The sequence below is a fragment of the Molothrus aeneus genome, chromosome 9 (assembly GCF_037042795.1).
Source record: "Molothrus aeneus isolate 106 chromosome 9, BPBGC_Maene_1.0, whole genome shotgun sequence".
Lineage (NCBI taxonomy): Eukaryota > Metazoa > Chordata > Aves > Passeriformes > Icteridae > Molothrus > Molothrus aeneus.
In genome coordinates, this window is record NC_089654.1 from 7485351 (window position 1) to 7500539 (window position 15189).

The following is a 15189-nucleotide window of genomic DNA, read 5'->3' on the forward strand; positions in this document are numbered from 1 at the left end:
CTGGGCAGCAAAGGGGACGCTGGGTTGTTATCCTGACTTTTTCAGTTTGGGCAAAATACTGGTTATGTCTATTTCCCCAACTATGGAATTAAAAAACTCTTTTGTTTAGTCTTGAGCTCTTAGAAGGCAGTGCTGAGCTTTGATGTCTAAAGAGAGTAACTTGGTGTTAAAGTCACCTAAAACTGGTCATTTTCTAATTTTATTTTTAGAAGTTAGCCGTTCCTGAGCCAGTTTAGACTGGTGGGGGCCCAGTTTGTTCTTGGCTCAGCAGTGACTTTCGCCATTATCCTGTTTCTAGTATTGCCATAAACAAATACCTCAAAAGAACCAGGAACAGCTAAACATGAGTTCCCTGCAAAGGTTTTCCAGTTTCTGAGTATTTCCAACACCAGAAGTTCAGGAGAACTAGTTAGGCCATCTAGCAGAGGTGTGGATTCTCCTGCTAAGTTTTTGTTGTCCTGTGGCAGCCCATGTTTTGGCTGCCCTGTCTGTGGCAGAGGAGTGTATGTGTAGTGTTTCTTGCAGGGTCGCTGTCAGATCCATGGAAGACAACAATCCCAGTGTCCAGGGTTGGCATGGCCTCTTCCCACAGGCAGCATCCCATTGCACTTCACCTTCCTCTGTCCCACAGCAGTGCCCTTTCAGTTCTTCCTCTCTGTCTCAACACGGCTAAAGTGCTCCAGAGAAATATTTAGAAATTATATTTAGATATATTAGACCTTTGCTCACATGTTGGGCCCACCAGGTTGCCTCAGTTTTCCAGCAGCAAGTGCTTATCTTTGCCAGTTCCCTTGTTCCAGGCAGAGCCTGTGTCTGCCCAAGATGTGCCCTCCTGAATTTTTCTGTACAGTTTCTCTTTGTTTCATGTATCTTGAGCCAGAACAAACCAATATACACTGTTTCCTTCAGAGAACAGGACTTATTACCTGTATTAGTGATTTGCACGAATTGCTCTCCAGAGGTTCTAATTTCTACAGGAAATTCTCCTGTTGAGCCAGGAACACAAGGAAACACACAGCTGTCTTTATTACAGCTCTCACATCTCAATATATTCTGACTAGATCTGTGTTTTGCATTCTTGGAAAACTCCTCACTTGAACACCAAATGAGTCTTTACTTCTCTACTTCTTTCCAGCCTGTACCATGAAAAAATACCTTAGGTGAATTCAACAGAAGTCATATACCAAGGGTCACTTCTAAAGTTGTCATTTCTCTCCAAAATGTTAATATTGGTTTTTGGTTTTATTGTGGTTAAAAACCTTGGAGAGAAAACTTGGTCTTCATGAAGACATCATAGCACAGTTCTTGCTTTATAGTGACCAACTCAGATTATGACAAGTTTTTGTGGCAAACTTGGCAAGTGTAATGTTATACAAACTGCTTATTTTGTTAAAAATAATTTTGCAAGTCTGCAGTAACGTTTCACATACCAGTACAGAACTTTTAATTCCAAAGGTTTTCAGCCTATCTTAGTAATAAGGTAAACTATGTGTATCAAGTTGCTTTTATATTTAAAATATACATGGTTGATTTTGAATTTTTTGGAAGGAACCCTTAACTGCACAAACCATACATTAATGACTTTAAGGGTTTACTGCTTTGGCCCAAGAATTCCCCATTAGGAAGAGGTTTCAGGATCAAAGTTATGCTACAGATAGTAAATTAAACAGACAACAGAAGAGAGTAAGAGGGGAAAATGTGTTTTTTTGAGCCTGCAAAGTGTTCTTTTACAGTTTGAATGGTGACTAGTTTTCTTGCATGTAAAGCTGCTCAAGTAAACAAAGTTCTAGCTTTTTCTATATATTTTTCTGATCAAACACTGTCCATGCAGTGGAAATTACTCATAGTTTAATAAACAGATCCATTTGTTTTTCCTTTCTGGCAACTTGAAGAAAAGAAGGAAAGAAAGAACACAGATACAAGACACATATAAATGGTTTTTTTCCTTTTGAAAAGAGTTTTCCTTTCCTATTATGTCTAAAGAAATTTAGATACCTTTCAAACATCTACCCTTGTAATGTAGGAATTCACACAGGCCTAAATACAGGTTTATGCCCATAATGCAGAGCTTTATTGGAGCACTGGTTTTGTGAAGGGTTCATAAAACAATTGTCCTCTTTTGAGAGAGTCTAGAAGGAATTCTTTGATCCTTTGTGCTGAGGTTGGATGGTTGGAAGCCAATGCACTTGTGAGGGATATTGTTTCTACAGAGCTGAGAGCGCTGCTGTAAAGGCATCATAAGTTCAAAAATGGAAAAATAAAAGAGGGAAGTGTGTGGGGACATGCTCAGATCATCAGGTAATTGTGAGAGACTTGGTACGTTGTGGAGATAAGTGCTGTTGTCTTTTATTCTGTGGTGAGTAGTGTGATAGTGTTAGAGAAGAGCTGTAGATGAACTCTGAGCAGCTGTGCCTCCCTTTGTGTCCCTGTGTGCATGGTTGGGAACTGCTGAGACTGCTGGGATGTGTTGGCCTGGGAACCTTCCACTTTATCAAACATTAGCCAAGGACTGGGGCTCAAACCAGAAAGGTTGGCCTGACTCAGATGGTTACAGACCTTCCAGCCACAGAAGGCATATTAAAGTCAATGTCCCTTGCCTTGCCTTAACAAGTTCACCATTTGGCTAGCAGCAGCTGATGCCATGTACTAATAAGGGAGTAATTTTCCTCGCCTCTCGAATGGAAGATGGAACTCAGCAGCCTGGACTACAGAGCAGCCTTGAGGTGATGTTAGCTGGTCTGTCTTGTTGAGAATACAAAAATAGCAGACAGCTTTTCAGGAACAGCTTAGGTCTGTCTTTCTGATCATCCACATCCTTCAGCTTTCTTCTTCTCTGTCCTCTCCTCAAAATGCTCCAGAGCTGTTTTTTCTGGTTCCTCTCCTTGACACACATATGCCACTTGCAGCTTTTCCACACTTGTTTAATAGTCACTAGCAGAATGTTATCTCTGAGCATATGCATCTTATAGCAGCATGATCTTTAGATGACTCCATTGGAGCTTTTTCTTTCTTTTCTAGGTGATGAATATTAGGTGGAATGAATTGAGTTTCAGAGACTTCTAAAAGTTCCCTACTTCAGGCTATGTTTGTTAACAAGTTAATCATGACTGTCTTCTCCTAGGAGGTGTTCTTTCCTGACTACAGCAAATAATTGTGCTCTCTAGCTGCTGCCCTCAACATTTCCCACCCACACTTTCATAGCAAACATATCTCCATTAGATTCTCACAGCAATTCCTTAGCTGCCCCAGCAAGTATGTTAATACCTGGTGCATGTCTGTCCTTTCTTGCCCCTTTATAAAATGTTAGCTCCACTTTTTATTGGAGTAGGTTATGTGATTTTTTTTTGTTTCAAGAGCCTGTGCAGCTCATGGTGAGATGTTACTGTGTATTTCAGAAGTATGTAAAATATCTGTTCATAGAAAGATTTTAAATTAGATGATTCTAGGACTGAGTTTTGAAAGTAAGGTTGAGAGTGTTTCAGCTTCTTAGTGTGAATCCAAGCTTCTTTGCTGTAGAAAGTTCATGGAGGAAAGACCTTTTGTCAAATTCTGGAACACATGAAAAATTTTCAATAACAGATTTTAGATTATATCAAGAATATACAAAATTTAGGTCAGGAAGTTGTCTTGATGTGTAATATTTAAATCCAAGCTTTTATTGGTATTCCTGTAGTCTTGGGCTTCTCTGAGGATTTTCCTCCTTGCCTCATTCAGCTTGGGGAGTACCTAAAGCAGGTCCTGGCTGTGGCCACTGTCTCCATGCTCCATCCTATGTTCCTGCATGCTCCATATGTCCCATTTCCTTTCCCAGGGCAGTCAGTGGGGTGAATGAACCATTGTGGTAGGGACAGCTGACTCTTTGTTCCCAGGAATCTCTGGGCCTGTCCCCTGCTGGGGTGCATTGCTTGGATGGTATGTGACAGACCTGGGGAGAAATGGCGCCAGGAAAAATGTCAAAGCACCTGCAGATGCTTCTCAGGTGATCCCAAGGGTTGTTCTCATTAAAGAAGTGCCAGGAAGAGGTTGTAGGAGACCTCCCAGTACTGGTAGTGGTTCCTCACAGGCTCTTTTTAATGTGCTTGATTTTTCCTGGCTAGTTTGGGAGTACTTGGGATGAGCTGTTGTGTCACTGCCCTTGAGCAGCGAGTCCAGCTGTCCCTAATGGTGGTGTCACCTCCTGTGCCTGTGCAGGTCTTGCCCTGCCAAGAGCCCACTCCACTCATTGGGAGAAACTAAGCCCAGCAGTCCAGCCAGTGCTGAAGTAACCTTGTTCAGAATAGCTTTTTTTTTTCATTTTTTAAATTTTTACTGTGATATTTGATGTGCATGGCCTACTTTGTCACCCTTAGCTGACGTGCCACTGCTGTGTTTTACCTTTTCAGCAGGTAAAAGCTGGCTGTATGCAGAGGTTCAGCAAATCATTTTCTCTAACAGAGTAACCAACTACTTCACACTCCTAAATATAGTCCTGAACACAAGTGTGGCAGTACTCATGAAAAATATTTAAAGCTAAATTTCACACTCATTTTGTATTTGATCCATTTCTGGTTTATTTTTAACTCATGTAAGATGAAGAGTGGAGGAATTTTTTCCCTTTTTCTAAATTCTAGTGTAGGACCATCTCTGAGATACGAAGGACTTCCACAAAGGCACAGTTTTGTGGGGTCTTTTTGGTGTTATTTGTTCAGTGTTGAAGCCTTATTATGGCACATTGACACAAAGCTAAATGGCAGCAGCAAAAAAAAAAAAAATTGGAACTTTTAAAACTGTAACTGCTAAGTAGTGGTTTGGAGTAACCCTAATGAGAGTGGTGATGTCATCAGCAGGCTACAATGCCTGTAAAAATTGATTAAAAAGCTGGGATTCATCTGTGCAAGAAGATTTTGCACTTATATTTAATTTCCTCATTTCCTGTATTACCCTGCTTATTCTGAATATACATTTTTTTGTTTGTCTTTAACCCTTGTCAACTGACCTGCTTGTTCCTCAGTCATGTTTCCTTTTTGCTGTATACCTTAATAGTCAGAAATAATCTAATTTATTTTTGTAACATAAAGACATACAGGTGACCTACACTGTTGTTGTTTCTCGTGGTCTTAGTGTTATGTTGCACCACTTAACATCACTTATACTTGTTGTATAAGCTCAGCAAGCATAAAGTAAAAACATGAAATTCAGGATTTTAATAAAATTGACTTCAAAGATAGTATGGTTATGGTAGCTATGGTAACTAAAACTAATTAAAATATGTTAAAATTTGCAAGGGAGTGAAAAGGGAGAAAATGTAACTTAATGTTTTTCTTTTCATAATTAACAGTAAGACATTTCTTCCAGTGTATTGCCTAAGTGCCAGTCAGTCGATTATTTGTGTTTTTTAAAGAGTTCCTTTAAAAATAGTAGAGGCTGAACCACATTGTCATTTTTTGTGTGGAAACTGAAAAAATGCATGAATCTACCCTCTATTTCCATAGTGAGCTTATTCCTTGGGCAGCGATGTTGTGGAGGCTTCCTGGAGTGTTCTCTGTAGGCTGCTGCTTTACCTGCTGGACAGCTTGTGGGCAGCATCTCCATGGCTTTGTGTGACCATCAAATCATCACAGGGTTTGCTCCCAGTATAATCGTACAGTCCAATACAGATGGACTGGTGAGGGCAGCCAGATTGACAAATTATAGCTGTCATTGGGATTGATGGTCTCTTTAAATGAGCTTTTGAACTTCTAAAGAAATACATAGCTTTTGTTATAAATATTTTTTGCAAAATATTTATCATGTTTCAATTTTTGAAAAGTAATGCCCATATTTGAGTTTCATGTGTAGGTGCAGAGGAAAGATGTAATGGATGGCATTTTCACATCCTGCTTGTTTTCAGGGTTTCCTTTAAATGTAATGGTAATGCTGTATTAGTGTACTTGTTTCAGAAAGGATTATGAGAGTTGTTCTATAATAGCTGTAATCCTTTGTGTTTGACATGTGCAGAGTATTGTACAAATATTAACAAATCTGTACAACACTTCAGTGAGCTAGATGGGGACAGTAAGATGAAAAGTTTGAATTATTCAAGGTCAGTATTTAAGTAAATATTGGATCCAGGATTAAAACTATCCTCAGTGTTGTAGAGAGCCTGATTTCCTGTTTCTCAGAGTAGTCTTTTCATGACTTGATTGTCCAGCTCCATGTGTTTGTGCTGCAGCCAAGTTCTGGTATCACTGAAAGTTAAATGAAAGGGAGAGTTTCACTGACAAAGAATAATGGCTGTTTTTAGTTGTATTAGTTTGAGCTGTGTTGCCTTTGGTTAATTATTTTTGATGAGACTTTGTGTTCACTTCAGGACTGAAAAATAGATTTTCTATTTATAATGGAAATTAAGGAAGAAAATACATGTAGGTTTTTCTTGCAGCAAATATCTAGGCTGATACTCAAGACTGTAGATCTGAACAATCTGCTGATAAGTGAGCACATGCAAAAGGAGAATGTTACAAAATGCTTGAGTGTCTTCATGTGCATTGGAAATTTGACTACAAATAGGCGGCCATATCAATAACTGTCACTCCTACCAGAATTAGACTGGGTATCTCAGTTGTTCCACTGGAAGAAAAATTGCATTGAGACCTCAACATTATTTGCTTCAATAGCTGGCATGGTAGGTTGTTTTTTTAGTTTTAGTTTGTTTTGAATTTTGTGAGAACAGCAGCAGGTCCATGCTCTGTGCATTTACTTGTGTTACTGTATTAAATATTAATGAGCAAGAGCCAGACTTGATGTAGGACTTCAGAGAGGATTTAAGAGGTTTATATAATCTGTGCTCTGCTTCTGTAGGATTTTTGCTCCTTAATCTTTCTCTCCCTTCTTTAGTACCTTTGTACAAAGCAGGTGTGGTTTTCTCTCCATCATCAGTGAGCAGTCCTGGTTCAGGCTCCTGGCACATCATCCTTCTTACCCATCATCTCTAAACCTGTCAAGCAGTGGTTTAAGACCTTTCTATCTTGCCTTCCCCCAGTTTGATTAAGAATTATTTTCACCCTGTTTCCTATTCTTCAGACTTTATTGAAATTCACTTCACAAGATTTAGCAGCCTTTTGGGCCAGTTCCTCAAGTGCGTGTCTTCACCTTCCTGGGCTTATCAGCCCTGCCTGTCACAGTGCTGCTTGATGTGTTGTTCTTCCCTGACTTCTTTGCTCACTCTTCTTTGTGCTCTGAAGACAACCTTCCAGTCACTCACTTGTGTGTTGCTGTCATTTTCTCTTTCTGGTGAAGTGCTGCAGAACAACTTAGTTCTTAAAATTTTGGGAGTGATACAAGCCCAGATGATGGCATCTCTCAGCTCTGCCTTTTTATTGCTAACTTTTCTCACATTTTCTGTCAGCTTCCCTTTCTGACACCCTTAGCAGAAATCTTTTTCAGCTTATGCTTAGGATGTCCCAATGTATTTTCCTACAGTTTTTGTCCATTTGTCTTGAACTTGGAGTCTAGAGGAGGAATAATCTCGTTTGTCCTTCCCAACCCAAAATCTTGCTGTCTCTTACATACTCCTCATCTGCTTTGTTACTTACACTCAGCTCTACCTTTATGCCCAACTAAATATACTTCTGAAGTGCTTTCACTGTGCCTAGTGTTTATTTCTGGAATATTTTTCTCTGTCCTTCCAACAATATAGTAAATTTTACTATCCAAATCCTGAATTGACTGTGCCAGCACCTGGTTGACCCCACTTTTGCACACTCCTCCCTTTTTTAGCTGCATTGATTTTGATGGCACCTGTCCTCTTCAATAACTTCTGCATTTCTGCTGCTGTCTGTTGGCCTGTGTTTGTTACTGTCATTCTCAGTTTCTTCTTTTGTAGTGGTCATAATCTCAGTGTACTCCTGTGAGGCACATTTCTTTTTGCTTTGTATCGTGAATATCTTCTGAGCCTGCAGGATCATTACATTTTCTGAAATCTCATCTCTTCTTCCTCTTCCAGTCCTCCTTTAATGTTTGCATTAAATTAGCTAAGAAAGTAATTTATAGTTCTTTTTTTTTCCAGCTTCAAATAAGCTAGGTGGCTTTTTAAAAAAATTATTATTATTATCATGCTGTTTTCCTTCTCAGTCACAGCAGTACTGAAAATTGTTTATTTGTATGTAAGTGGCACTTAGGAATCCATGCCCTGTTGTGCTTGGTGTGTTTGCTCTGGTTCTTGTGCATCTTTTGCTTTTCCTCATCTGTAACCAGTGCACAGCCTGCCCAGGCAGGTGATCTTACCTTCCCTGTAGAAGCAACCTGGCTGAATCAGTACCAAACCAGTTCAGTGCAGCAGTGTGTGGGGAATCTTGTGCAGGTGTTGTCCATATGTGCTGGGTACATGCCTGGAAATGAGAAGGCTGATGGTAAGTTTTTTCATCTGTCAGCATATCATTTTTCACAAGGAGTGGAATTTTTTTGAAGGCTTAGGGGAGGGACGAATTCTGTTCAAGGTTCTTTCATTTTATTACTGTAAGATTTATGGCATTGCCAAGCCCCTTCTTTGGACTGATACCAGACTTGCCATCCCTCATCCATTTGGAGTGCAGAGCTCTCTTCCTTTATTTTTCCAGCTTTCATTCCAAAGATGGAAAAAAATCAGCATTTGAACTCTTTTTTGAAGGGATTAGTTTGTTCAGTCCTTATTTCTAAATTAGAAAGTAAGGAATGCTTTAAGGGGACTTTGAGATTTTCATAGCTTTATTTTACATCCCACAATAGGGTTTTCAGTTTTAGAGCACTAACTTATTTATTTCTCCTTGCATTTAACCCACTCCCTGCCCTGTTGAAATTGCTGTCTCTGCCTCAGTTCCCTTCCCCTCTAGACTTGAAGCTGTTACCTTTTGGCTTGTATCCACCCATCCTGACACTGAAATGAGGGCCTCATTGAAGTAAGCATTCCAGGAACAGTTTATCCTTTGCTAGTTGATAGAGATTTTTAAATGCAGAGTTGCTTCTTTGGCTTTTCTTTCTTTAAGCACTGAGCTGGGGCCAAGTGTGTTCCCAGGCACTCTGGAATTCCTCAGCAGTTCCCTTTTTCCTGACTGCCTGTTCCCAAAGGCTGGATGGGGAGAGACACTGTCATGTGCCCTGGCTGTTGAGCCCTGTGCCTCAGTACCAGGAGGAGTTGGCTGCCAAGATCTCTCCAAGTCTGACCTTTTCTTGGAGCATGGTTATTTCAGCATGCTTTGCTCTTTATCTTGAATCACAGAATACTAGGTTCTCTGTGAACAAAACCAATTTTTCCTAATTTACATGTGTCTTTCAGAATGTCCCTTCCTAAAGAACAGAGGGAATCCATTCTTGTATCGTGCATTGCACCCTGCATATTTTGTTACGAGTGCCTAATTAAGTATGTTAAGTGCTAGTTCTCAGTAATTGATAGCACTGAACCACTCATTGCATATCTGGGGAAAACAATAGACAAAACTTTATAACAAGCTGATCATAGCCACCTAGGGGAAGGTGTAATTTTTAACTTCTAGCAAGGTTTAAATGACTGGGAACAAAGTCCAGACAGATTCTTTAGGTTGTTACAAAATGAGGCTCTGAGTTGCAATGCTTTTAGGCTGCCCTCCTCTCTCATATGTAGCCTCAGGCACTGAATTGGAGCTTGTACATATATTTGGTTCCTATCCTGGTTTTCTTCTGGCTCAAAATCACGTGTGTTGTTTTTTGCGGGAGTGTTCTTGTGTACCTGTCTTTTGTTTGCTGCCACAACAAGAGACAGAATCCTAAGGAGAGCTGCTATAAATGCATATTCATGTTTCTTCTACCCTTCCCCCAGTCTCCACTCTCTCCCTCCCACCCCTTCCCAAATTCCATTAATATTTACAGAACAAGAGCCAGAACTCCAGCATTAATCTCAAATTCAGAGTGAGATTTTTCTGGCTCTATCTGCAGCTAATGCAGAAGACAACAGAGGTTAGAAATGCACTTAAAAAAAAAGAAAAAGAACAAAAGGCCTTTTCATATTCAACACACTGGATGGATTGTGTTAGGTAAAAATAAGCTTTCAAAGACCAGAGCATATGTAAAAAAATATTACATGTATTGTTGTTGGAAGGCAGAGGAACATTTATTTGCTTACTGAATGCGTTGAAAGTTCCTGAGCTTTAACTTATATAAACTCATTGTTTCTTCAAATTTTGTGTGTGGAGAAAACAGTTCCTTTGTTCGTCTTACTGGTTCTTGTACAGATAAGCAGTAAAACCAAAAAGTCAAATGAACAGAAGGAGAACTGTGTTGATAGTTACATGGCAGCAACGTATAAACTAAGCATTTGTAAGGAGATGTCTAAACAAACTTCAAAACCAGTGAAGTTTTGCAAACATAAATTTCATAAACAAACTGAAATTGAGTGAAGAGAATGAAGAATTCAGATAATTTGCATTCGTTCTCTTTGACCCCTAACTAAATATTTTCTTTCATTTTCATTGTTAAGTGCATAGAATGTGTTATTAACCATTTTGAATTGACTTTAAAAGCCAAAATCAAAGATAAATATTACTGTTCTTCTAAATTGTTTTTGTTTCAATGTTAGTTTATTCATTGGAAAGTATTTGCTGACTTCTGTAGTCTGCACAGGCACTTACTCCTCTGTGACCCCTGTCCTTGATTGTTTCAAGAGTCACTTTTCCCTGCCATGGAGAGGATACCTTGTGTCCCTGACAGTTGCTGTGTGCTTCTGGCTTCTGGTGACCTCAGTGAGTTGTCAGCAGACAAATTTTGTTAACTGTGTCAAGTAAGGGATTGTGTCCATCTGGTTGTGAGGCCGAGGGTTATTTCAGAGGACAGAAGCTGATCTGAATTCTTTAAATGAAGAAGGAGGTTATCTGCATGTGCTATGGAAGATGGTTTGGTAAAGCAGTCTGGAGAAGCTGGCTCTGCAGTATCCATGTGCTGTTCTTCCTCCAAGGAATTGAGAGACATATTTTAGCAAAGGATTCCTCAATCTATCCAATACCCCAAAATACATAAACACAGAAAATGTTGGTGGTTTTCTTTTTTTGCCCTTTTCAATATGGATTCATTTATTCTTAAATTCCAAGATAATACCAATACCCATCAGTCTATCCTTTAGTCTGGAAGTTTGTATTATTTGTTTTTTTGGGAAGGGCTCCCATATTTTCTTCTCATCTCTCTGGCATTAGAATTGGCTTATCTCACTTTTCTGATGAACCTACATTTTCCAGATAAATGAAAACATAGGGGTTTATTTTTCAAAACTGAAACAGTTGGATTGCCTTTTTGTTTTACTGGGATAAGCATCCACGATGCTCTGGGGAATGGAGAATGATCTAAAATAAGCCTAGCTGTTTTTTGTTGTTTATCTGTTTCTTTTTGCATCTGTCTTAGTATTTATTGCTACCATCTGCGTTTCATTTCAGGTTGTCTAATGTCTCATTCTGCATGTTCTTTGCCTATTCTTTTTACATAGCCTTGGGCTGTAATATCACCATTTGCCTACAAGAGATCCATTTCTATCTGTAACAAAATGAATTGCATTCATCTGTGTAATTCATTTCTAATGAATGCCTTGCTCCTCATTAAACAGTGATTTACCTTTGTTTCCCTTTCCTACACTGTCAACACGAACCATTTTGAGGTCCTGTGGAGAGATGCTAATTTGAGAAAGCAAAAGTCAATGCAACTAAGCACTCATAGGGGCCATCCTCCTTGGCACTTTCAAAAATATTCATGGGACATGTTGCAGAATAAAATTTGCAGGTGGATAAGAAGACTCAAAATATTTTCCTGTTCATAAGCTCTCAGTGTACGAAGGCAATGCTTGACAGTTTAAATGCAGTTCTCCTTGACACTGCCAGGAGCAAATGAATCTTCTCAGACTTGTCTGTTCTGCAAGAATTTTGCCTATCACAGGCACATTTTGGGAGACTGTATTCTTGGTTCACTGTCCCCTCTCTACCTTTTCAGGAATATTAAAATATTTTGAATGTATTTTCAGATTAATATTTTTAAATACCTAATTTTGAGGTACATCAAAATGTTACAGACTTGAAAATACTTTATTTCAAATTTTTAATGAGATGCAAAGATTCATGTAAATATTTATTGCCTTTGCCAATAGTATCTAAAGGAAAAGGATGAAACCATTAATTAATGAAATAGGGTTGTGGAGTAATTTTGTTACAGATTTCGTTCTTATGCAACTTTTGTGTAATGCACTTTGAAGCTCTCCAGCAACATTCCCTTTTCCAGCCCTGCACTTTGCAGAACAGCAGAATCTGCCATGTGTGCAAATAGATCTGTGCTGCTGACAGATGATGGTTAGAGTATGGGATGAATTACCAAGTTTATTTTCACTTTAACCCTAAGCAGATTTTGAACTGCAGCAATGGATTATGAATATGAAAATACCATTGGTAAACATAATTTAGAGCAATGCAGGAAGTTTTATTTACAACCTCTTCAGCTCTTACTTTGGTGATAGTACAAGCCACTCATCAACACTTTTGATCACTTGAATTTAGCTTGGCATTTTTCTGTATTTATTTGTGTGTTGGGCCAGCCTGATCCCCAGTTGAAACTCTAGAATTGCCAGTGGGCATCAGTGGATTTACACCATGGACTAATTTGATCATGGTATTATGAGGGGATTGGAGTATGGGAGGTTGGGTTTTTGTAACTGGTCTTGCCTAAGTCTTGTAGTATTTGGAAGTAAGAACACTGATTAATGTAACAAAACCTTATTTTTAATATACATTTTAGAGGACAAAACTGACCTTGAGAACAGTGTGATGCAGAAGAAAATTAAAATCCCCAAACTCTCTCTCAATCACATAGAAGAAGCTGGGGAAGTTACAGATTATGGGGAAGAAGATGTGGAGCTTAGACACAGTAAGGTACTGAAGTCTTTCTGTTTGGTTTTTTTTTTTTCACTCCTCTCCTTTTTTTATCTTTTTTTGTAAGTGCTTGGGGCATATATGAACATCCTAGCTTAAGAATTCCAGGCTTGCTTTTGATCCCCTTAAAACAGTGTGTTTGGTGAAACTGGGTCACATTGTGTGTGGGGGTGGGGTATGGGTTTTCAAAACCTGATTTAAGTGTAATCAGACATTTTCCTGTGTATACTGTCTGCAAAGTGTAACTGCCACCTGGGACTGATGCAACAATGCTCTTCCACTTTGGCTCAAAATGCCTTAAACGTGACCAGTACCCAGCTGTACCAGCTGTTCTTGGTGGCAGTGGTGACATTGCTCACTGCTTGTTTGGAATTGGGAAGGGTGCTCCGAGACTGCCCAACTACAGTGATTGAGAAGAAGAATTGACAGGACTGTATCCCTCCATAATAACTCCCAGTTGCCTTTTTAGGTTCAAATGCCAGAAACCCACTATGGAAATGTATTTATTTTTTAATATCAAATCATTTCTTTAAAAGTCTGCCAACCTTCAGAATAAGATACTGCTTGATGGTTTCATGTGTTTTGCAGCTGCAAGAGTGATATTAGTATATTTCCTTGTGGTGAGCCAGGTTTTTTTTAATTGTTAATTTTTTTTAGAAAATGAATGCTGCAGGTGTAACATCAAATAATTTTGTTTTCTACCACGTTACTTATGGATAGTGTGGTATGGGAATTTGATAGTGTCAGTTTCTCACCTCTACTTTGTGAGCTGCATTTACTTTCCTTGCAGTTGCTTGGAAATTCAAACACCTTTTCTTATTTGGCCAGCAAAACTTAGTGACTTTACATATTAGTGTACTGTCACATATTAATCCCACTAACCAGGCCCCAGGAAAGTGGTGTGATTTAATTTGTAGGGTTTGTGCAGATGACTGAAGGTAAAATTCCACTGAGAGTTCCCAGGTCCTGAAGCCTCTGCAATGCAGTACTAATATAGAAGGAATCAGTTGATAAGGAAGATGAAGCTGGATGATATATTCTGTTTCCAGCTTCAGTGTTTTCAAATCCCTTTCAGTGTTTGCTGATAGTGTTAACTCAGTCACTTGCATCAGGCAGTTGGGTGAACGTGCTGTAGGGATACTCAGTGAAGGTTTTGTCTCTCAAAGTGTGGGAAGGACAAGCCCTGAGCTCACAGAACAGCTTTGTGCCTGTGCTGCTTTCACCTCTGATGTCGTCACAGGTGACAAATGGAGAACACAGTTCGTTCTTTCTCTTGCTTATCAGAAAATCAATTGCTGTCAGAAATCTGAATGTTAAGGGTAAACTTTAAAGGAAAAGAGATCTAGATCAACTTTTTCAAAAAGAAATTAATGATACGGAATCAAGTGACCTGTATACACTGCCTGTATACACTTTGTAAGTGTTGCTCAAATGCAGGAAGGCCTTTAACTGCCTCAGAAGTTTGTACATGCATGTAGCTGAGTTACAGCTGCATGTTAGTTGTGCTGCATATTAGATCCATAAGAACCTGTTAGGCAAAATATTTTTGCAGACTGGCTTTGTCTTAGTCTTTTGGAAGACAAGAATATTACCAGTTCTCAAGACTCTCCTAATTTATTTGTTTTCTATTGTAACGTGCAGAGACAAGATGGGAGGAAACAAAGTGAAGGTACACACAAAAGCATTGAAGCAGTTGTTGCTCGCCTTGAGAAACAGAACGGGATGAGTCTCAGTAATACTTCCAGCCCTGAGGAGGCTTTTATGGAGGCTACAGAAGGCATGAACAATATGGACGATGCTGTAGTTCCTCGGATTCTCTATGAGGAATTGCTGAGGAGTTACCAGCAGCAACAGGAAGAGATGAGACACATTCAACAGGAGCTTGAGAGAACGCGGAGACAGCTTGTGCAACAGGCAAAGAAGCTAAAGGAGTATGGGGCACTCGTGTCAGAAATGAAAGAGCTCAGAGACTTGAACAGGAGGCTCCAGGATGTACTGCTCCTAAGACTAGGTAGTGGTAAGTGCCGGACTTAAGTGGGACTAGTTTGAATGAATTTTGCAGGTGTGATCAATAGTCATGGAAATGTATTTGAAGAATAGCAGTGGTTGTTAAACTGGACATTGAATGTTAAAAGGGTTTTCTGCTGTGGCTGTACAATATGTGTCGAATTTGTATGCTATGTACGTCTGCGGCTTTCTTTAAAAACTAGAGGTCTTTGTGCTGGTATGGCTGAATCAGAGTTCCATTTTAAGCAGCTGTATTATAAAGAGTCTCTGACCTTCCAATATATGCTGAAAAAGTTAATAAAGCATCATCTGCAAA

General features: G+C 39.3%; 1 protein-coding gene across 8 annotated transcripts in view; it reads left to right on the top strand.

Moving 5' to 3' along the window:
* LOC136560179 (BEN domain-containing protein 5) overlaps positions 1 to 15189 on the top strand; it is an 883159-nt gene that overhangs the window by 530781 nt on the left and 337189 nt on the right. For 5 of the 8 annotated variants that reach the window (XM_066555870.1, XM_066555875.1, XM_066555871.1 and 2 more), the window contains 2 exons: positions 12733 to 12866; positions 14508 to 14883. The exons of 2 other annotated variants lie outside the window; for them this stretch is intronic. In XM_066555870.1, coding sequence (XP_066411967.1) covers positions 12733 to 12866; positions 14508 to 14883 — 510 coding nt within the window. The remainder of the gene's footprint in view (positions 1 to 12732; positions 12867 to 14507; positions 14884 to 15189) is intronic. One more of the 8 variants, XM_066555872.1, reaches the window with a different exon arrangement.